The 23,660-nt window shown below is 48.6% G+C and overlaps 1 protein-coding gene across 7 annotated transcripts in view; it reads left to right on the top strand.

Moving 5' to 3' along the window:
• The window catches only part of FRY (FRY microtubule binding protein), a 320,056-nt gene that overhangs the window by 270,626 nt on the left and 25,770 nt on the right, over positions 1 to 23,660 (top strand). For all 7 annotated transcript variants that reach the window (XM_039861088.1, XM_039861099.1, XM_039860841.1 and 4 more), the window contains 15 exons: positions 168 to 424; positions 848 to 994; positions 2,108 to 2,276; positions 3,638 to 3,728; positions 7,086 to 7,168; positions 11,039 to 11,189; positions 11,688 to 11,791; positions 12,361 to 12,546; positions 14,165 to 14,363; positions 15,779 to 15,900; positions 16,551 to 16,738; positions 17,779 to 17,873; positions 19,669 to 20,276; positions 21,096 to 21,193; positions 21,518 to 21,688. In XM_039861088.1, the coding sequence (XP_039717022.1) occupies positions 168 to 424; positions 848 to 994; positions 2,108 to 2,276; positions 3,638 to 3,728; positions 7,086 to 7,168; positions 11,039 to 11,189; positions 11,688 to 11,791; positions 12,361 to 12,546; positions 14,165 to 14,363; positions 15,779 to 15,900; positions 16,551 to 16,738; positions 17,779 to 17,873; positions 19,669 to 20,276; positions 21,096 to 21,193; positions 21,518 to 21,688 (2,669 nt within the window). The remainder of the gene's footprint in view (positions 1 to 167; positions 425 to 847; positions 995 to 2,107; positions 2,277 to 3,637; positions 3,729 to 7,085; positions 7,169 to 11,038; positions 11,190 to 11,687; positions 11,792 to 12,360; positions 12,547 to 14,164; positions 14,364 to 15,778; positions 15,901 to 16,550; positions 16,739 to 17,778; positions 17,874 to 19,668; positions 20,277 to 21,095; positions 21,194 to 21,517; positions 21,689 to 23,660) is intronic.

Here is a 23,660-nt window from a genome sequence, read left to right as displayed (position 1 = left end):
GGCTCGAGGACAAGCCTCGCTCAATGTTAAGGTTCTGCGGCCTCGGGGGCCTGCCGCGTGTGAACGTGCCCTGTGAGCCGCGGGCCCGCGTGCTCTGTCCCCGGCGTTCGTGCTCCAGTTCCTCCTGAGCCATGACATGTGGCCGCGGGCCTCTGCCTTCTCTTTAGAGGTCAGCCAGCGGTTCCCCACGACGCACCCCAGCGGGCGGCAGATCATGCTCACCTACCTGCTGCCCTGGCTGCACAACATCGAGCTGGTGGACAGCCGGCTCCTGCTCCCAGGCTCGAGCCCCAGCAGCCCGGAGGACGATGGCAAGGACCGGGAAGGGGACGTGACCGCTGCTCGGGGGCTGAGAGGGACCGGCTGGGGCTCCCCAGAAGCCACGGCCCTCGTCCTGAATAACCTCATGTACATGACGGCCAAGGTACCATCCCCACGACCCTGCCACTTCATCCCGGGAGACCCTGCTTCACCAACCCCCAGGCTGCGAAGCCTGGGACGGTGGCATCTATTGTTTAAAACCACTCAATTATGGGGGAGGGGGCTGGCAGTGCACAACAATGCGACTGTCCTTAGTGCCACCGCCTCTGCACTTAGAAACGGTGAAGGTGGTAAACTTTGCCATGGGCATTATTTTACAGTAATGATAAAAATAAGGCTAACGTATTTAATGCCACGAATAAGTGCGCTTTCAGTGGCTGAAAGTGGCATCTCCCTGGTGGATGGCGTGTTGCCGCCGCCTCGTGCTCATGAGATGGCCAGGACCCTGAACCCTGAACTGAGCATTCTGTGGCCTCGCGTTTCCCCCACGTGCGTCCTGGGCCGCTTTCTCTCTTGTCTGTCGCAGTACGGGGACGAGGTTCCTGGGCCGGAAATGGAAAACGCTTGGAACGCGCTGGCCAACAACGAGAAATGGAGCAACAACCTGAGGGTCACCTTACAGTTCCTCATCAGCCTGTGCGGGGTTAGCAGTGACACACTCCTCTTGCCCTACGTAAGTGTCCCTTGGGCTCTCGGCTGTCGTTATTCCCATTGGCGGCTCCATCTGCAATCTTCAAGTCACAGTGTGCTCTTTGCCCCACATAAAATAGACGTCGAATGTCCTCAGTCACGCTCACCTCCTGTGAGCTCATCTAGATGTTACATTAAAGGTCCCTTCTGCCCCCTGAAAAACAGGCGACAATGTCTCAGTGACACCCCTGCCAAGCCTTTGGACACAGAGCCTATGACTTAAGGGATGGATGTTTTTCTAACAGTTACCAAAAACTGCCTTCCATAAACATTAGACCCATTATATAAAAAAAACTAGGTAAAACATTTCTAATAAAAATGGATCATTTATATTTTGATGCTCTCGAAACAGAATAAAAATGCAGAATATCCAGATTTTTCTTTTCAAATTTAGTTGGTAGAAAGAAATAAGCAGAGAGCAATCTTTCTGGGACACCCGATACTTGGTGTTTGTGGTTGAGCGTGATCCAGTCGACAGAAACGACAGCAGTTTTAAAGCCTGCTCACCTGGCATCGTGTGGTGGCTTTGCCAGCGATTCCGCGCCTGCCTGCCACCAGGACCCACATCGGCCGCCTTGCAGCTTCCAAGCCTCGGGTCTGGCTGTGAGGGCGCCCGTGAGGCACAGCTTTGCTCCGAAGTGATTTCTAAAACGCTAACTCATCCGAACAGCTAGAACTCATTTGCTATTAGGGGAGAAGAGCCTAGCAGGGGACTGGATTCCTTTTTAAACAAAAATAACTAGCAGGTTTTTCCCCATGGTTTATATAGATAAAATTCTTTCTCAGGGATGAGACCTTAGATGGGCAGTTTTCAGCTTTCAGATAGACTCCCCGGGCCCCAGAGGTGACTTCCGTAAACTCCACCGTCAGGATAGGTGGGCCTTTGGCATACATGCCCATCAGACACACGTGTGCAGAAGGCGAGTTTCAATCCAGACAGGACCGTCCGCGGTGGGCACAGAGCCGGGGCACCGGGGCGATAGCTCATGGGGTCCAGGCTGTCGGAGTGAGCGGGTTACCGTCTCTGCTGCCCGGCGCCTGGCCTCCTAGAGGATGACAGGCTCCGGAAAGCAGCCCTGCGTTGCTTCGTTCTCAGATCAAGAAGGTGACGATTTACTTATGCCGGAACAACACCATCCAAACCATGGAGGAGCTGCTTTCGGAGCTGCAGCAGACGGAGCCAGTGAACCCCATAGTCCAGCACTGCGACAACCCGCCCTTCTACCGCCTGGCGGCCAGCAGCAAGGCCTCGGCCGCAGCCTCCGGTAGGGCGGGCAGTGGGAGCAGCTTGTCTTGGATCTCCGGGGTCTGGTGTAGAGCGCCACAGGGCACGAGGATGTGGACGTGCAGTTCCTTCTCACTCTGCGTATGCGTTCCCTTTTAAGCGGTGGCTTCGTTGGTGACAATGCGGGTGGAGCTAGGGAGCACTTCACTAAGAGAAATAAGTCAGAGAAAGACAAGTACCGTGTGATCTCGCTCATATGTGGGATCTAAAACCCAAAATAAATGCACAAAACAGAAACAAACTCATAGGTACAGAGAAGAATCTGATGGTTGCCAGATTTGGGGGGAGGGGGCCGGTGCTGGGTGAAAAGCGAAGGGATTAAGTACAAACTGGCTGCTACAACATAGTCACAAGAGGTGACGTGCATGCAGCACAGGGACTAATACAGTCAATGATACTGTCATAACCATGCCCGGTGCCAGGCGGGCACTAGACTTACCAGGGAGACGATGTCATTAATTAAATGTCTAACCACTAACCTGGATACATGATATATATAGAAACTAATATAATATTGTACGACAACTGTAATGGAAAAATGAATTTTTTAAAAGGAGAGATGGCTTAAGAATAGCTGAGACTCTTAAGGACGTTGTCAGACCACTGAAGTGGTTTCGTGAGGGTGGCAGCTGGTGGGGCCCAGTGCCCACCTGCCTGGAGCTCCACACTGTAGGCCGACCCCAGGCCGGACACCGAGGCACTTAGGAGTCTCGTTTCTGGACCCTCCTTCTTCTGTCTGTGGGATTCCCTCGGTGAAAGCTCTCCCAAGGTTGACTAAAATGTTCCCAAATGTATTGCCACCTTTGATAAAGTGGCCTCTCAGAATCAGTTCATGAACTACACAGCAGCCCCCTCAAATCTGGCTTCTCTGCTGCCTCCAAGTCCCTGTCCTCCCGAGGCTCCACGCCCCACCCCTGCTGCTGACTCAGCGGCCTGCAGACAAGCAGCAGCCAGCGGGGAAGAACCTCCGGGGACTCGGACTTGCTTCTCTGACATCAGTTCAGTAACCTCTGGCCCCAGAAATGCCAAAGCAGCTAACGGCGGGGCCGGCCTCCGTAAATAAGCTCATTACCCAGGTGGCCAAGGGGAAGAGGTCTCGGGAACATGGTGGCCTCGGTTTATATCAGTTTATGGGAGCGTTCATGACTTTGCTTCCACCATAACGGGTGTCTGGGATCCCCCCCCCGTTCCAGTGGTGTGGGCTGGGCGTTTGTCTGGGATGCCCGAGATTGTGCAGAAGGGATGTTACAGGGAGCCCTTGCCTGGAATCACCTGAGACTTGACCTTGACCCCTCCACATGCATTTATTTCCTGAGTGTCTTCCTTCTGATCCCACCCCAGGAACCACCTCTAGCAGCAACACGGTGGTCGCCGGCCAGGACAGTTTCCCAGACGCCGAGGAGGGCAAGCTCCTGAAAGACTCTGACGAGAGGTTGGTGCACAGATCGGCTCGATGTCCTGTTTAGCGGTCGGCGATAGTCCACACAAAGGCAGCGGGAAGTGTCTGTGCGCTTCATAATCCCACACGCACGCGCGCACCCTTCCTCGCTCTTAGAAGCACAGACCGACTTTCTCAGTCTGCTATGCGCGTCCCTGAAGGTCACGGTTTCTTCCTGAGCATGGCCGGTGAGGAGAAAGGTTGAGTCAGGACCGTCTGCTGGCCGACTCTCCCTCAGGCCAGACAAAAGCCACGAGCTGTCCTGCTAGAGGGCACAGGTGTCTGGGGTGAGAGGCGCATCCACGTGGAATCCCAGCTCAGGGTGAATTCTTTCTTGTTGACGGTAGTTGTCTCGTGATGCGGTTTGAGAAATGTCATTATTCTTTCTTCGCCTCGATTTAACCACCACCACCGCCTTTTCCGCTCAGGTCGGCCTTGATCCCCTCCCCTCGGGCTCTAGATAATATTTCTCTCACCCGCCCCTCTGCCTTCACATCCCCCAGGATGCACTCAGAAGTGAGTGAAAGCTGGATCTCTGTTTCCTACAGTTACTGTGACGAGCTGAGACACACACCAAGAATAAGAGAGTTGGGTCAAAAGTTAGGACTAAGGAAAACTTAAAACTTCATATTAACCTAACTTCGAGTTTCTCAATAGCCAAAGTAATTAATATATATATTATATATATACTTTCACTGAATATACACACACACACACACACACACACACACACACACATACACATATATATATATGGTGAATGTTATAACTTTCAGTGCATCAAAACAAGCGAACAGAAACGATTCGTTGGGAGCGACTAACAGGAAGTACCTCTAAACTCTGAGAAGGATCCGTCGTGTAGTTTTTTTAAGCAGCAAAGTGAACACATCTTTTTATTATAGTAGCAGTTTGTAAAATATGCAGAAGCAAACTCCATGAGGATTTTCAATACAACAACCCTTTAACAAAAAAAGCCTATTTTATAACTTTGTAGTTCCACGAAAGGATTTTTCATAGAGAACTGAAAGCGATAAAGTATGCATTTCTGGGGTCGATAGAGGGGTAGAGATTAGTAACTGACAGCTGTCTGAGTATTAATTTGAACCAAATCAGCAAAAGTAAAACTTAGGAAAACATTTTATTCCTCCAGTTTTTCTTTCATCAGAGGTCTTTTTGTGATGTGTTTCTTAAGTCCCGTATCTTTGACGTCAAAGGCCATTCCCTCTACTTAACCTTTGAACTTCCTCGGGCCCCAAATGACTTTCTCCAACCCGAAAGAGCCAAGGGCAAGAACAGACCCGACTCTTCGCCGTCAGTTTTCATGTTCTCTTTGCCAGGCGTGCACGTCACTGTGGTTTCACCTTCCCCAGAGTAAGGAGAATGTTCTGGAAGGAGCAGGCTCCTCTCCGTGGTCTCGGCCTCGTGAACGCTCCCTAACAGCCCTCTAGATCCGACTCCAAAAGGAAGGGGAGGAATTGCCATCGGTTCTGTAATTCTCCCTGCCCGGGCCCTCCAGAGCTCGGCAGTGGAACCGCCAGATGTGACGGGTCTTGAGCAGCTCGGAGGCCACCAGGCCCTGTCCTGCTCAGACCTCCCACGTGCGGTTCTCAAGTCGCCCCGAGGCCTTGGCACCACATAACACTGCCCTTACCAGCATGAACGTGATTGAAGAACTTCCGCAGAAGGTGATAGGTTTGTCCCTTTTTCAATTTCGTAAGTGCCGGTCTGATTTACACGATTGCGTGCCCGATCTGTATGAAACGAAGCGGACGTCCTCGAGTTTCTGTTGCGAGGATTCACAAAGGGACAGCCCGAACGGTGTGACTGTGAAGAATACTGGAAACAGTGTTCCTGGGGAAAGATGGCCGTGCCAGGAGGAAAATAAAAGCAGCCGTGGATATCTAAGTGAAGCGAAGCCGAGTCACTAGTCTTAGAGCCTCGATACTCAACACGTGCCACGTTTAGCAACTGCGGTCACGGATATGATGTTCTGAGGTGACACCTGGGCCAGGGTGGGCATCTTAATGGCACACGCAGTACCTTTTCCCGAAGCATCTCTCTCTCGCCACACGCCGGTGAGGACTGCTGGAGCCCTGCATCTTCTAGAAGCAAACAGGGTGTCGATCTGCTGTCAGTGAACATCCAGTCAGGAATGCAGGGGCTTTCACCCCTATCTTGGCTTGAATTTTCCAGCTCTTTCTGGAGACCCTTAGTTCTTTGCTTTGGCTGCGTGTATATGAAGTAGATGAAACCCGATTTGTATTATTTTATATAAAATAAAGGTAGACACACCATTTCACCGCCCCTTCGCCTCAGCCACACACTGGCCCTACTGTACAGGTCTCCAGATGTTACTCATGCTGTTGATTTGAAAGTCTTCGATGCCCCGAAGAGAGAAGGCATTCTAGAAATCCGAGGCAGAAGCATACAAACGAATACCTCAGAGTTGGATGGTGTCTCTCATTGTTGGAGACTTTCTCATACTATTTCTTTTGGTTTCCACAACCCTGACAAAATAAACGATGACGTGTCCTCCTGACTCCTTGGGGGCAGGTGTGGGAACAGGGTCCTCAGGAAGCGAAGGACTTGGCCGAGGTCACAGAGCGAATGAGTGAGAGAGCTCAGCTGTAAAATCCCGTGCCCCACCCTCTCGGAGGCAGCGTGACACGGGAAGTGTCCTCGCACTGCTGCCGTCCTCTGGGTGACAATGGGCAAGTTGTTTAACCTCGCTTGGCCCGTTACCTCACCGAGTAAATAACGCTTGTGGTGGGTGAGTGAGTGTGTGAAGTTACTATTCATCTATTTTTTTTTTTGTTACTGCAGAGAGGCAAGACAGAAAAACCCGCCTCCCCCTCTGATTATGTTACACCCAAGCAGTTAACCTCTTTCTGAAGACCCTCCCATCATTTTAAGGGAAACTCTAAAGCCAGCAAAGTCCAAGCTTTGTTAGGAACCAATTTTTGTGTGTTTCCAGCTCTGCCCCCTTCCGCTTGTTCAGTCACTCAGCAATTATTTCCTGACCGCCTGCCACCTGCCAGACTGCCATGTGAGCAAGCATTTATATTATACAGTATCACCCCTGTTTCCATTCTAAATAGATGTCATAATTTGCTGGTTCAATTCCAGCATCAGCCTTGAAACGGTTATCGTTTCAAGGTTTGAACTCGTGCTGTGATCGAGTGACCACTGGCCCTCTCGAGGAAAAAGGAACATTTGGGGTACAGTTTTTACAGTATTCCTCAATCAGAACCAGCTGCCCAAAACTCAGCCCCTAAATAACAGTGTGTGTTTATGAGAAACAGCACATACACACACGTCAGTATTTCACGGCGTCTGTTCTTGTGTTTGAAGGTTCAGCAATGTCATCAGAGCCCACACCCGTCTGGAGTCCAGATACAGCAATAGCTCTGGAGGGTCGTATGACGAGGATAAAAGTGAGTACCACCCAGCTGTGGGTCTCAGGCGGACGCTGGAGAGGGAGTATGAGTGTTTTGATGATTCTGATTCTACCTACTAAAAGGAGGCCCATACATATTAAGTCACCCTTTACTCCAATGAAGCAGGTGAGCGCAGAGTCAGCATTGTAAAAGTAACTAGAAGCCAAGCAGCAGACAAGTCAAAATTATAAAAATTCCGTTTGTATTTTTATATTCTTGGCATCTTTTTCCTTGGTGACGCCACTGGGGAAAGGCTAGTAGGACAGCGTCCTATTAGAAAACAAATGTTGCAGTTTTTCTTGGGAGAGGATTTAATCTTTAGGCTTTTTTTGTGTATCAGCTGACCCAGGAAAGGTCTGTTTTCACAGTAAGTCTCAGCAGCCAAGAGAAAACTTGGCTAAAACGGGAGAGATCATCGTCACAGAAATTTCTTTGTTCCTGAGAAAGTTGACAGAAACCGAAAAGGTCAGGGCGTTCACTGATGTCAGTTAATCCCTGGACAGCATCTGCAGGTGCTGAGCAGATAAAAGGTGTTACTTGGTCACAAGTCACGGAAATCCTGAAATCCAAGGACAGCCCCAGTGACGTGTAGGGAAGTCAGTAAACTAACAGGTGGAATTTATGTGTCTGCTTCGCCGGAAATCGTAAATGTGGTGATATTTCATGAGTTCCGTTCACTGTGAAGTCAATGCCCAGGCCTGGCTTGTTTTTACGAGAAGCGTGCAGAGTGTGGCGAGCGCCCGGGTCCCCATGTCAGCTCCGTCCAGCTGTCTGTGCTCATGGCACGGGGCAGATTCTCGGCCATGCAACACACCGGGGCGGGCTGTCTAAAACCGTGTGCAACTGCCACGCTCCCACCCAGGGTCCCTTTCAGCTGTGTCCCCAGAAAACTCTCTACCCGAACCGTCAGCACGAGGTAAACAAAGCCGTCTGTGCCTCCCGTCCTTTCTGTGCCCCAAACAGTTGACTCTCGGAAGCACAGGCCACGAGTCCCAGGAGGGACCGGATTGTTCAGATGCGTAGTCCCGAGAAATGGAAAGTCGTTGTTTTAAGAAAAGTCTGATTGGCTACGTAATAAATTGTCACCCAGAATTTGAGAACAGAAGAATCGAATCGTGAAGACGTTAAGTAGTCACATCTGGATGCCCCCGGAACCTGGCAGGCCTGGTGTGACGAAACACACCACAACTATGACGCTTACGTTAGCAATGTCTCTGCCCTTGGCCAGCTGGTTCCTTTAAAGTGTCTCTCTCTGTTCTGGGTACAGGACATGGAGTTTGTTAGAAACACTATAATAAGTAAAATATAAATCTTTTCGAAAATATATCTTTAGAGCCCCCTGGTAGTAAAACCTCACATTTCTTGTATTAAAAGAGTGAATTTTGAAGGGTAATTAGAATGAAATGAGATAACAATTAACTCAGATCACTAACTTGATGCACAAAGAGAAAAGTCACACAAGTAATTATAAAGAGGAAAAAAAACTTGTGAATTGAGATAAGAAATAAAGTCTAATATGATCAGTAGAGTCTCTATTTTACCTAGAAACATTTTTAAGTTTGTTGTATCAGTATAAACAACACTTTACTGGGAAAATTTGGGGTATAGAATTTGACTGAGTCACGTGTCGACAACGTTCTTTACATGATTACTGGTATTGACCAGAGAAATCAGAGTTCATAGCATTTAGTTTGGGCACTGAGAGCTTCTATTTTAGATTACTCATTGGAAGAGAAAATGAAATCAAGCTGTGCAAACAGATCTCATCACGGAAAGTTCGTAAAATATAGACAGAGATCCTTGTCTGGGTGGTCGGGTTATAGGCCTTGGCTGCGGCTGATCTCGGAGGAAGAAGCAGGTCTGATCGGGTGCCAGCACTCTTGGGACATTGGTGAGGCACCCTCCCCGATGCGTTTTTGAGTCTAGCCACAGACTGCCAGGGCCTACGCCACGGGAGAAGAAAAGGCTCGTAGGCTCAACCCAAATCCTCATGGCCAGGCACTTGAAACAAGTGCTCTGTTATCCAAAAGGAAGGATTGTGTGCAGCCTCTTAAGTATATTTTCTATTTAAAAACAAATAAACAAAACAAAAAAAACTAGAGCACCTTGAATAAAATGGACAAGCAAACAGATTCAGAGCTAGTCTGTGAAGTAGCTTTCTACCAAAATTATGTAAGCTCTTTTTATTTTCAGAACTACTTAAAATATCTGGATTCTTTTCCAAGGCCGTGTGCTAATGTATCTAACTCCGTGACGAGGATGCAGCTCGCTAAGCGGGACTGCATTGGAATCACGCTTTACACCTACCTGTAGAAAGCAGTTTCGGGCCAGTTTACTCATTCTCGGCACATTTTTGTTTCTCAGATATATATCTGAGAGCATCATTGAGACAAAGAGCAGTCTATCCTTCCCAAACAGAATCTCACAAATTCGGTTTTATCAATTCTTCCGTATTCTGTCATTTTTACACCACTTTCAAATTTTGCTGTAGAGTTAGCCAGTCACTCGTTTACAAGGGCATTTTGCAGCTACCTCGTCCTGGCCGGTTATTAACGTTAATTTCCCGAAAGCGAGAATCCCGTGGGTAACTTACTGAGAGGGCTGCCACGAGTGACTGCTGCACCTGCTTTAAATTCTGTCCCGCCTAAGGCGTTGTGCCACGCGCCCTGGCAGAGAATTCTAGGCTCCGGTTGTCAGTGTGAGAAAGAGCCAACGCTCGCGCTCTGAGAGAGGGCCGGCCCTCCCCCGAGGGACGCCCTGAGCTCACATCCAGGAGGAGTGGGCTGTGCGTGGCTCCAGTGCCCGTCCTGGTCAGAGCCACACTTTTCACGTACCCATCCACTGGCACTACACCGGACCAGCCACATCAAACCCGCTGCCTCTCATGGCCTTTCAAAGGTGCCACCAAGAAGAACTACATTTGGAGAAATTGCCTGAGGATGATGCAATGCGTCCTTCCCCTGAAGGCACTGGAACCTGCCCCGGGACGAAGCCAGGCCGTGTCATGGTCCCTTGGCCTGTGTGGAGAGCATCACCAGAAAGGGCTTTGTGGCTATGGCCCTGCTTACGTTACAGACGTTATTGAGGAAGTTCATTGGTTTATTCAAAAAATACGTGTTTTAAAATGGTGGCTCCATGGAGACCAGGCTATGAAGGGCCAGGGTGGTGGCCGGGGGACAGTGGGCTGTTGCACCAGCCCGTGAGAGTGGGTGGTGACTTAGGGAGCGTGGTTCTCTCAGAGACGGGGGGAAGTGTCCTGTTCTGAAGGCAGAGCTCGTTGACTGTGTGGATGGTGGCGAGTCACTTAACCTCAGTTTCTTCGCTATAAAGTAGGGACATCAGGTGCCCACGATTGGGCTCTTAGCGTGTGAAATGCGTAGGCCTGTGCCTGGCATAGCTCTGTCTTCGTTCCCACATCATTTTTTTATTATTATTATTATTGTCATCATCGTCACGATTATGAGCTGAAACGAAGCTGGGACAGACATTGGGATGACGCGAAGGCCCCTGGCCTGCGCAAACGGCAAATACGGAATTGCATTTTACTGAGATGGAGGAGGTTAGAGAAAAAGCAAGTTCTCACAGTGATAGGAGTTCACGTGATGTAATGTGTTTCTTCTTGCGTGTCAGTATTTTTATCGCTCTGTAATGAATAACTATAAATTAAGTGTCCGTAAAAATAAAGCGGTGAAAGAAACCTAATCGAGTAATTCTAACCCATTTGATCATATAATTTGCACTCACCAGACTGAATGGCTGGCGGGTTATTTTTACAAGCATGAGTCTCTAAGAGTCTTCCTAAAACACCAGGCAGGGAAAACGGAATTCTCTCCCTGAAAACAGACACGCTGTCTTTCTCACCCGCAGATGATTCGGTCTCTCCCTACACGGGCTGGCTGTTGACCATCACGGAGACCAAGCAGCCGCACCCCCTGCCAATGCCTCCCACGGGGGGGTGCTGGGCCCCCCTGGTCGACTACCTCCCAGAAACCGTCACCCCTCGGGGGCCCCTCCACAGGTGAGCAACATGAGCAGGTCGAGGGCAGGGAGCACTTAGCTTTGACGGGGCCTTTCTCCCTGTAAGAAGCAGCAGGCCTGTTCTACGTCCCATCAAATGAAACCACAGGGTGACTCGAGTCACAGCCCTCAGCATATGGGCAGAGTCTGGTCGAGCGTTAACCGGTGCGCGAAGCGGCCTTGCTGCCCTTTGAAATTTTCCTTTGATGTCGTCTCGATGTGAGTCTTCGTTCTGTCACACGTTTTAGGTTGTAAGCAACGTGGCGAGGGGACCTTTGTCCTCTAATTCTCCTCATCCCTCAGCGCTTACTCCCGAGTGACAGGTAGACTCTCCGCTATGCGACAAGCTCGAGGGGCGTTGGTTCTGTGCAGCGTCACGACTTAAGCTCCACTTCTCTGACACGAGTCATAAGAGTCGTATTTTGATTGCGACTTCACAACCTGTGGACGCGCTTCCGTCCCCTGCAGATGCGGCCTTAACCGCCGTTTCGTTGGGCAGGTGCAACATCGCCGTGATCTTTATGACGGAGATGGTGGTGGACCACAGCGTGACAGAGGACTGGGCCCTGCACCTGCCGCTCTTGCTGCACGCCGTCTTCTTGGGTGAGGCCAGGCCCGAGCGGGCACTCGCCATTAGGAGCGAGGCCCTGTCGGGGACACCAGGGGGCCCTCCGTCCACATTGGCATGTGCTTGCCTCTCTTCGAAATGTTGAGTCTCCTCCCTTTCCCGTTGCCTTTCTGTGACACCTGCTCTTAAATGTCCGTCAGGCATCGCTTCAAACTGTCCTGTTCCTGCCGTGAGATGGGGTGGCGCCTTGCGCACGCGGTGACTGAAAATGTCCAAACGGATCGGGCCCCTTCGGGGGCTGGACCATGCGTCGAGGTGGTCAAACGCCCGAGTTGTACAGCAAAGTGGGAAGGGTGACAGCCATGTCAGAGAGGTCAGGCAGTCCAGCTGTCCACACTTCACGAGAGCATCTGACTTAAGGAACAAAGCGTTTTATTGTCCCCAAGCCTGACTTGTTTATGTTGGCAACAAACACAACAATGAAGAGTAAATATTCTTAAAACAAGAAACCCCCCCACCCAGGGACTCTAGAACCTTCGTCATCCTTCGAATCTGAGTGAGCTTCAGATGGGTTTGTGCCAAGATCCTGTGCATCTCGTTCCAGGTTTGGACCATTACCGGCCCGAAGTCTTTGAACACAGCAAAAAATTGTTGCTTCACCTGCTGATCGCGCTGTCCTGCAGCAGCAGCTTCCACACCGTCGCCTCCGTGCTCCTGCAGACGCAGGGGGCGGGCGAGGCAAAGATGCTCACGGTCCGGCCGGCCTGCCAACCCGAGTACCTCTACACAGGTAACGAAGGCGCGGCCAAGGGAGGGCCTGAGACAGGGTCACAGGTGCGGAGATGACTCAGGGTGTCAGAGGACCCCAGTGGACTCCCCGACTCTCTTACCCTGCCCCCCAAGTAATTAAGCCCTAGCCCAGTGAATGGGCACCGTTCATCTGACGTTAACGTGCCTGTCAAAATCCTTCTTCGTGATTGACTATTTTCAGATATACTTTCCTTATTATAATAATTGCTGGTCTCATTACATTCCCGCTGACATGTCGAAAGGTAAATTGTCCATCAGTCGAGAGAGAGGTCAGCCCGGAGGCCCGAAGGGCGAGAACGCAGAGGACGGCCACCTCTCGCCGCCCGAGAGCGCCGGAGGCTCCACCGTGCTCCTTGGGGCCTCCCAGAAGGAAAGCTCACTTTATCAAGTGGCTGACTCTTCTGGAAGGCGCTAACGAGTGGACGTCTGTTGAAAACCAGTGCTGTGTCAAAACCGAGCATTTCTGCGTAGAAAGGAGAGCAAGAAAGCATTAGCCGAGTCAAAGAAATTCCTCCGCTAAGGCCAGCTATTCATGAAAGCTTTCCCGAGAGGGGTGAACCAGGGGTTTCATGTAGAACCGGAACATTCTAGATATCTTAGAATGATGATGCACTGACAGGGTTCCGGGGCCTCTGGTACCTGATTATTCGTGCGTTGTGTTGGCACGGGGCACAGAGTTTCGCGTTTCGCGTCACCACGTGCTTTCTGCATCACCTTGAAGAGGACGTGCCTTTTATTCATCGTTTGTACTCAGCACTGACTTCTGAGAGACGCTAGCGTGTGTCTCAGGGAAACAAATATGACCCCTTCATTATTGGATATTTCAAATATATGTTCCATGTTATCGTTAGGTCTCTGTCTTAAGGTCTTTATTTTGAATCATGTTACACTTACTTGAAAATAATCTATCGACAGCCTTTTAGAGACACAAAACTCTTTTCTTAATTTAAAGAATCCACAGAGTTCTGGCTCTTCCGACTCCCCAGGATAAGGACGTTTTCCATTAAGCTCATGTCCTTAGGCTGAAAAAATTATAATGTCGCTCAGTTGCATATCTCTGAGCGCATCATGGGGCATCCACTAACCAGTGATGTGGCGTAAATGGTTTAGAGTGGGGATTCACAAAACAAAGAACACAATAACCGTAAGCAAGACTGACCATGGCTTGCTGGAATGGTTGAGTCTGTGGCACTTGGGGAATGACACTTGGGGAATGTCTCCATTTCATGAATGTTTATCATGTTTATTGAACACCTCATTTCAACTGTAGTTGCTCTCAGATCCACACGAAACACACACCACTTCTTTTGCAGAAAGCATCAATTCAAACGCCAGAGTAGGAAATGATTCGACAGGGCATAATGTCACCTATGTCTGCATTACGCTCTAGCACCTGGTTTTCTGCACGCTGTTTTACACAGCGGTGCAACTATTCCGTGAGCCAGGAAAGGATACGAGTCCCGTTTAACCGTAGCCATAGCCAAAATTAAACATTTTCTTCCAAAAAGTTGAATGACTATGCCCTTCTGCAAGCTCGCCTCCTGGCCTCGTCACGCACCCTGCCCAACACACTCCACCTGGACCTTCTTCTCCACCAGGTGGCTTTGACTTCCTGAGGGAGGACCAGTCATCACCGGTGCCAGACTCGGGGCTCAGCTCCAGTTCCACCTCCTCCAGCATCAGTCTGGGGGGCAGCAGCGGGAACCTCCCCCAGGTGACGCAAGACGTAGACGACGTGGACGCGGCGGCTGAAGCAGATGAGAAGGCCAACAAGCTCATCGAGTTTCTGACGACCAGGTGAGGAGGGCGGGGAGACGGGGTGCTGTTGGCAGGTGGGTCTTTTGGGGAAACGCCGTCCCTTTAAAACCAGACAGATGTAAAAGTGAGCCTGGAGGTCTGGCCACGTTCCAGTTTCTCTGCCGAGTTACAGTTCCTGGAGTGTGTGTACAGGGCAGACACGTGGTGGTTGTCTCAGATCCCACTGATGCCACAGTTGACGGGAGGGAGGTTTCGTGCGTGACGACACGCAGCGGACGGAGGCAGGAGACGGGCGCCCTGGGGTCAGCAGGCTTTGCCCCAGCTCCCAGAGCTGCCCGCACCCGGGAGTCCTGGGTCACCCCGCAACCCCCGAGGCCAAGGGTCCTGGCCACGGCTGACCCAAGGGCAGCCGCAATGGGGACCTTCTCTGCTCACCCAGCCCGAGGAGTCATTTATAAAGGAAAGTCAGATGCCAGAAACAGTAGGACACACTATGGGAAAGGAATCAAACGAAGGATAAACCAAAATCGAGAGAAACTGCGAGCGATTCCATTTTTCAGGCCTTCTTGTTCTTCTGAGGAACGATTTAGCATCATAGCGTCAGAGTTTTCCAGAAGCCTGAAGGCCAGCATGTGTACAGAATCACGCTTACCTGTGCCCTGGGCGTGCTCTGGTCCTAGAAGTCCATCTCTGTATGCGTAATCCAGTGTCTCACATGATTTGTGTTTCTTTAACTGATGCTTCAATGAATATAAAAGAAAATGAAAATTTTCTTTTGTCAGTTAATGGTGCAGGGTGTTCGGCCTAGCTGTCAGCTCCAGGTGGGACTCAACATACAGGACACTTAGGAAGGGGCTGACGGTGACGCACACAGGGCACTTCGGATTCTGGAATGCTTATTGTCACCACTTAGCATTGTCGGTGTCATGCGCTGGAAGGGTGTTCTCTGAAATTCTCCTATCGGGCTCCATCCCATTCTTACTGTGGAAAACCAGGTAGACGACAAGGGCCGTATCTAACTTGGTTTGTGGTCCTTGGCAACCCGACCTTGCGACCCCGATGAAAGCAGAACCTCCGCAAACGCTGACACGCGCACACTGAGTCTGCGTCTACGCCTACATTTTATTTCACATTTTTATCGTTTTCTTTATCAAATACTTATGGAGCATCCATTAAGTGCCAAACGCTGTGCTGGTCAATTGACAGGTTTCCGTTTTTGATTAAATGCTGTGAGGTTTTGCTTTGGTGAGTAAAACATGAGGAAAGTTTGCCTCCATATTCGCTAGATCTGTTCTGAGTATGCTCTTAAGCTTTCTGAGACTGAAATTCACCCCCAAACTAAGCAGCAGCATTTTAAAGACAAATATTGCACCTTTAGAGTTACAATTGCATAGATGATTTGAAAAACGCAAAATGACAGTTACATTTTTGCCACTGTGTGTGTTTCGTTTAAGGGCGTTTGGTCCGCTTTGGTGCCACGAGGACATCACACCCAAAAACCAAAACTCGAAGAGTGCCGAACAGCTCACGAACTTTCTGCGTCACGTTGTGTCCGTCTTTAAAGATTCTAAGTCAGGTACTGCACCCCGTTTCCCCAAATCCCACCTTCAGGGTTTTTCTGTCATGGAGCTCATTCTTCCCCATATTCCTACACATTTGGGAATGTGGAAAAGAACCGATAGCAGGAGACTATTCAGAGGGGACTTTAGAAGTTTATTTCAGATGCACCTGACCACCCGACACTGCGTGTCATGTATACTTTCTGCTCTAGCAAAAAATGTACGAAGTAGTACGGAAGAATAACATCAAAAAATAGAGAGATAAATAATACACTCATGAAATTGAGAGATAAATAATACACTCATGAAAACAGAAGTGGCGCACGCTGTTCCTAAGCACTTTTTAAGTTGTTTAATTTTCACAATTCCGGGAGATAGATGCTGTTTTTCACAGGTTAACGATCAGGAAACAGGGGCGTTAAGCTTCTTTCCCAGACTCACAAAATCTCTAATTCAAAACCGGGGCCGTCTTGCTCCAGAGCTTCTGACTCTGCCACTCGACGCCTCCTTGAGATTTGCTAAGATGTACGTGTTTGTTCTCGTAATGGTTATTTTTTAAGTAAGGACGTTCCCTGCACAGCCGGCCTGTTTTCTCCACCGTCAGAGAACCCGGCCCAGACTCTGCAGGGCGGCGGCTGACCTGGTCTCTGGCCTCTCGCTGTCCTAGGCTTCCACCTGGAGCAGCACCTGAGCGAGGCTGCGCTGCAGACGGCACTGGCGAGCTCGTCCAGGCACTACGCCTGCCGGTCCTTCCAGATATTCCGGGCGCTCAAGCAGCCTCTGTCAGCGCACGCCTTGTCCGACCTTCTCTCGAGACTGGTGGAGGTGATCGGAGAACATGGCGACGAGATTCAGGTAGGGGAGGGAAGACCCCCGGCCTCGTCCCGCCTGTCACTGCAGAGCTGAGTTCTCAGTGTCTCTCTCTCACCAATTTTCCCAGCCCTTCGGATAATTAGAACTCACATTTTTTAAAAACTTAGAGGTTGACTCTCATATTTACAAAACTCATTCCAGGAGCATTGTTCTAGAAATGCCATGGATAGTATCTGTGTTATTCAAGCTGACAACGGAACGTGCTTCGGTGACCCGTTCGTCGTCGTTTGATCATTGCTTTATTTGGTGGCAGACAGGGGAGTTGTTTCGTATTTTGTCTTTTTGCCACTGTCCTAGGACGCAGTTGTGCGATCTTCCCACCTAGAGAAGGGGTCGCCGTTGTCTTTGTGCAAAGCAGCACCCCTCTCTGTTTTGGTCAACCTTCGTTAAGCCCAGAAGAACTGAAGAAGTAATGGAGGGAGTAGAGGCCCCAAGAAGACCTTGTAGACAGCGCCCCAGAGACGGGCAAGCTGGGCAGGTTGAAAGCCAAGGGCACTGGCAGCTCTGTAGCTTGGGCCGGTTCTTACTTTCCATCAGAAGTGTGCCTGCATCTCAGGAGGCCCACACACCTTCAGACTCTAGCTTCTTCTCATCGTGCCGGCCCTTGGGAGTGCTGTGTGAATTGTCTGAGGCACAGACCTCCTCATTTCTCATGTCTTAACCTCTGGCTTCAGACATTGTAACTCAGCGTTTCAAATATCCACCATCCCCCTGGGCCAGGGGCCACACCTGCCACCTTCAGGGATGCCCCCTCTCTGCTGGATTTCAAATGAGATTGATCTGCAGGGACCTCAGACCCAGGGAGACAAATCTTTATGGTTATCTGCTAACCCCTAAGCCATTCGAATTTCTTCAGCGGCCCTTAAGATTTGTTTTTAGACTTTGCAAATTAAATAAGCAATGACTGTCTGGCTTTCAGTGCTATTGACATTATTCGAATGTCAATACGTTGGTTAAATGTACATCCAGGAAGTGGCGGTGGTTACAAGCAGTGCAAAACCCTCTCTGTGCACGTTTGACAGGGCTACGTCACGGAGGCACTCCTGACCCTGGAAGCCGCTGTGGATAACCTGTCTGACTGCCTGCGAAACGGGGACCTCCTCACCGCACTGTCCCGGTGAGAACCAGCCGAGCGACATTTGGGGTCAGATACACGGTGCTGAATATGTGGGAGACGCCCAGAATCTGGGCAAAGTCCAAAGAACAAATCTAGTTTTCAAAGTCCATTTATGACCCAAAAAAGAATGTATGACATTTTCTTAAGTTAAAAAAGGGAGTTATCTGTCATACACACACATAATATATATACATACATTATACAACTAGTCTAAAATGGCAGGAAAATAGACACCAGATGTTCTCTCTAAATAATATACATGTTAATGAATTTTAATTTTTTTTATGTCTTTGAGTATTTTTTCAAATTTCATGTAATGTCCTATTACATTGTAAACAGAAACTAAAACTAAATATTTTTTAAATGAATATATGTAAAACTCACTGAAACCATCACTATAAAAACAGACGGAATAAATGTTGATTTTACTTGCAGAATTTCTACATTAGGATCTTTCTTCTTTTTTAAATCCTTTTGCTCCTGCTAATGTTTAATAACTCATTTCAAACCATTCATGATTCTATGTTGTTTATATAATTGAGTTCATCTCGCTTGAAATTGAGTCAGTAATGTTATATCACATTGGGTCTTTTTTTGTTTTTTTTTTTTTAAGTTTTTTAAGTATATTTGGTATACAATATTATATTGGTTTCAGGTATACGATATAGCGATTCGAGATTTTTATACCTTGCAATGCGATCACTCCACTAATTCTGGCAACCACCTGTCACTGTGTAAACTTACCACAATATTATTGATTATGCTCCCCACCCGCTCCCTCCAGTAACCATCTCCTGGCCTTTGTTTCTATGAGTCTGTTTTTGTTTTGTTTTGTTTTATTTGTTTTGTTTTAGATTCCATGTATAAGTGAAACCATATGGTATTTATCCTATTCTGTGTGAATTATTTCACTCAGCATAATATCCTCTAGGTCCATCCATGTTGCAAATGGCAAGATTTCATTATTTTTTATGGCCAAGAATATTCCATTGAAATACGTACCGCAACTTCTCTGTTTATCGATCAGTGAGCACCTATGTTGCTTCCATGTCTTGGCTATCATAATAATGCTGCAGTGAATATAGTCGTGCGTGTATCTTTTCTAATTTGTGTTCTTATTTTCTTCAGATGAAGGCTGTTTCATTTTTAAGTTGAGCGTTTTTATGGATAGGTGAGCTTAATGTGACTGCTAACATCACACATATTTATACAAACTCACAGATTTATCTAAATCACTAAAATTTATCAAAAATGTTGGTAAAGAGTTTTACATTTTCAGCCTGAACCAGGCTTAGAAATCATTTTTCATACTTTTTTATAAGTGCAAAAAACTTCCTTGGACACAAACATTTACTAACTTTTTTCTTTCCCGGAAATATCATTTTCATTTCTGTTCTTATCAGTCAGTTAATAAGAGTATTAAAGTTTGTACCTATCAGATACATCAGTTATCTGATAGGTATTATGATCAGTTATTATGTAGTGACTCCTACCCAAATTCAAACTAACAAACATCAGTAAACTTTATTTCTTTAACCTTTTAATAACTGGAAGTTAGTATTAGGTTTAGTCATCATTTTATTGGTGAGTTAAGATTGATTTTCTCGTTGAGCTTGTTAAGTTTTATTTTTCATACCTTTAAGAATAAGGAAACATATTCCTTTCAAATCCCGAAAAGACAGTGAATAGGAAGCAGTGTTTCCCTCCCTTATTGTTCGTCATTGGATCTTACAAGGACAGGCTTGTCCCTGGAGCACGCCGGCTTTCAATTGAGCGTTTTTATTTTTACACCCAGCTCTTCATCACCGGATTTAAGCTCTAGCACTAAGCTGACAGCGAGCAGAAAGAGCACAGGACAACTAAATGTGAACCCTGGGACCGCCAGTGGCAACACGGCGACTGCAGAACGGAGCCGGCACCAGAGAAGCTTCTCGGTGCCCAAGAAGTTCGGTGTTGCCGACCGGTCTTCAGACCCGCCTCGGAGCGCCACACTGGATAGAATCCAGGCGTGCACCCAGCAGGGCCTGTCCTCAAAAACCAGAAGCTCCTCCTCCTTGAAGGACAGCCTCACCGACCCGTCCCACGTAAACCACCCCACCAACCTGCTGGCCACCATCTTCTGGGTCACGGTGGCCCTGATGGAATCCGATTTTGAGTTTGAATACCTGATGGCCTTGAGGCTCTTGAACAGGCTGCTGGCTCACATGCCGCTCGATAAAGCCGAGAACCGAGAAAAACTCGAGAAACTCCAGGCGCAGCTCAAGTGGGCGGACTTCGCGGGGTTACAGCAGCTGCTGTTGAAAGGCTTCACCTCGGTCACCACCACGGACCTCACCCTGCAGCTCTTCAGCGTGCTGACGCCGGTGTCCAAAGTGGCCATGGTGGACCCCTCCCAAGCCATCGGTAAGGCCAGCCCCGCCCCCTACTAGTCCGGTGGCAGTGGCGTCCTCGTTTCGTGTAGTGAGATGAGGTGGGCTGACTGCTGTTCGCAGTTGTGCCGAGAAACGGTTCCTTGGGACTGGCTCGTTTGTTTTTCAACATTTTATATAATGTACGTTGTAATTATTATTAATTATATTTAATAATTACTAAATTAATAATTTCATAATTAATACTTAGTCATATCCACATTATAGGGGCAGAAGTAATATATTAGGTATCGGTCATTTCTTTATGCTTTCCAGATCAAATTGGAGATACCGTGAGTTTACTCCATTGCTCTCATAGAGACGTTTTTTCTTGACTCCTAAATCTTTCTTTTTTCTTAGCCTTTCTTTTCCTCTTGAAAACTCTCTTGGTTCCCCGTTATTTCAAATCAAGTCAACAAACTAGAATTTTAACACCATGGCGTGTGGCCCAGGATTCTTATCATGAAGCTCGAGCTTAACACAGAGATGCTAAGCTACCTTCAGCATTTTAGAGTCTTTCTGATTATACCAAAAAGACCTAAATTGGTCAGCCTATGTCCTTCGTTAGCAGTTTTTCTTAAAATGTGTTTTTTTGATTAAAAAGAAAATTTTTCAAAATACCACTTCGGTTCACTTTATTCTACTTTTTAAAAATGCGGTCGTGCATTTTTCCTGGATTTTGTTAGACCAAGTTAAAGCTGCTCCTAAAGACTGCGTTTGCATGACCCCAGAGTAACAGTTGAAATGTGCGTTCCCACTGGTGACAGCTAAGATGCGCCGTACTCACGTCTCCATTGTCTGTTCTCCGACCCAGGCTTTCCTCTGAGCGTCCTGTGTCTCCTGCCCCAGCTGATTCAGCATTTCGAAAGCCCCAGTCCGTTCTGTAAGGACGTAGCCGAAAGAATTGCTCAGGTATGGCTCCGTGTTGGGCCGAGACGAACAGGCCCGGAGAGGGCGGTGAGTGTCACAGAGCCCAAGGTGACACCTGATGCGGCTGAGCATTTACATTCTGGGTGGCTGATGTGCGCCCGCCTTTTTGGTTTCGTTATTGAGAAACCGGGTGGAAAGAATTTGTGAAAATCGTGTTAGCTGACTCCTAAGACAAGCGCTTCCGCAGCCTACCAGAAAAAACGTGTTAGTTTGTTACCCTGACTACCCGAATTACAGCAAAATTGCTCACGTTTCTGCCTATTCATCAGGCTCTTTTACCTCTGATTGATTTTCCTCCCCTGTAAGGTCTGTCTGGAAGAGAAGAACCCCAAACTTGCCAACCTTGCACACGTCATGACTCTCTATAAAACGCACAGCTACACGAGGGACTGTGCCACCTGGGTGAGCGTGGTCTGCCGGTACCTTCATGAAGCATACGCTGACATCACCTTGAACATGGTCACTTACCTGGCGGAGGTGAGCTCTTTAGTGAAGAGTTTCCACGGGAAAAATGTTTGCATGGGACTGATAATTACCTTCATTTACTGAGCCGCCATTACCTATGAGCAGAGATGCTACCATGATCATTTTAAGTCCTCACATCCACCCGGTGGTACAGATACTGTCACTACCCGGAACCTGAGGCCCCGGCCAGCTTCGGGACCCGCCCGAAGCTTCCTGCAGGAGGCGACTCTGGCCACGAGACACAGCTGCCTCCAAGGCCTAGACTTTCACTGCACTAACCTGTCCGCGCACGTAGCGACTTGGGTGTTCTCCCCTAACTCCCCTGGGTGTTCAGACCTCGTCGAAGAAGTTACTAAGTGGCTCGATAAGTTTAGTGACGGTTCGCTTATTTACATCTGTCACGGTGGCTCTTAGAACTGAAATGGGATGTTCGTTCTCCTACGAATGTGTTTCAGCACAAACGCCTACTCTGCCTTCTGCATACGCTGGTGCTAGAAATGCACAGGACACGGGACAAGTGACAAAACGCATTCGTTTAGCACCTCCAGTCCCTAGTAACCTTGGTACACAAGGGCATGACGTCTCCAAGGCCATGGCTGAGAATAGCCACCTCTTAGCATTTTCAGTGTTGCTTTTCATTTGGGAAAAGGGCCTTTTCAGAAGCGATGAGGACAGTTATTCTAAGTTTTCTTTCGTTATGTCCTCCACTCGGGGTACAGACAGGTTAGAGCAGCAGTCAGCTTCCGAAAGGCCCCACGGGACTGGAAGCCTGTGCCCGGAAGTGGGCGGCCGCCCGTCCATCAGCGTCTGTGCTGGAGCCTGCAGGGTGTGGGTGTGCAGTGTGGGTCAGCGTGTGTGGGCTGGGCTCGGCCTCTCAGCAGCCTGGGTGCCTTTGCTCTTTCCATCCCCCCCACCTCTGGCACTGCGAAGAGCCTCTCAGTGCCACCTGATTACCACCGTGGTCACATCTGTCCCCACAAGAGTGACTAAGCCTGCATGCACACCCCGGCACACAGCAAGTACGGGATAGATGACACAAACACCTGCTCACGAAGGCCGATGGCACCTGTTTTTGCAGAGGTGACATTGGAGAGAGCAAGGAGGCAAAACTTGTTTGGATTGCGAGACACGAAGGTTTCAAAAATACAAATGGCGTGTGGGAGGTACAGACGAGGAATATTATGCAGACGTAAGAAATGACGCGCTGACTCGAGCCTCACAAACGTGCTGAGTGAAGCCAGCCGCACGAGGACTTATGTGACGTATAATAAAATGGGCAAATTTTATAGAGATAAAAAGTAGAACAGTGGTGTCCAGGGGCTGGGGACGGGGGCCGTGTAGAGTTAGTTGTATAGTTTCGGTTTGGAATGGTGGCCAAGTTCTGGAAAGAAATCGTGGTGACGACCACACAACAGTGTGAGTGTACTTACCGCCACTATATCGTACACTCACAAACAGTTACAAGGGTGAATGCTATGTCGTATATATTTCCCCACAAAAAAATATATAAGTAAAACTCGATGACCTAATTTGTTCTGTTCAACCCTTATCACAAATTGCCACCAAAATTCTTATTATGAACTTGACTCCCATCATACGTGAGTGACATCTGTTAGCTCCTGTTTCAGGCACTCAAAGGTCCCGGCAGGTGTTGGTCATGCGCACACAGGGTGTCCCGTAGCTGTGGTCAGTACCCCCACCACACCCGCTCTGTTCACTCAGCATCGACTTTGTGTGTGTGTGTCCTTGTGTGACATCACTCACATGGTGTCACTTAGAATAACGAGAATTCTGTCAGGTTAACGTAACACAGTCGGCTTCTCCAGCACCTTTTGTGGCTCGTGTTCATATTTGTTTTCGATTAGAACTGGTCCTTTTAGGCAGACTTTGTATCAGATATATTCAGATCATTTCTTCTGGCGGCATTTCTCAAAGTGACTCTCCAGATAAAGGGCATGGATATGTAGATTTTTTTTTTTTTTTT

The sequence above is a fragment of the Pteropus medius genome, unplaced genomic scaffold, assembly GCF_902729225.1.
Source record: "Pteropus medius unplaced genomic scaffold, Ma_sr-lr_union100, whole genome shotgun sequence".
Taxonomy (NCBI): domain Eukaryota; kingdom Metazoa; phylum Chordata; class Mammalia; order Chiroptera; family Pteropodidae; genus Pteropus; species Pteropus medius.
Note: the sequence above shows the minus strand (reverse complement) of the source record. Positions and strands in the feature narration are given on the sequence as shown.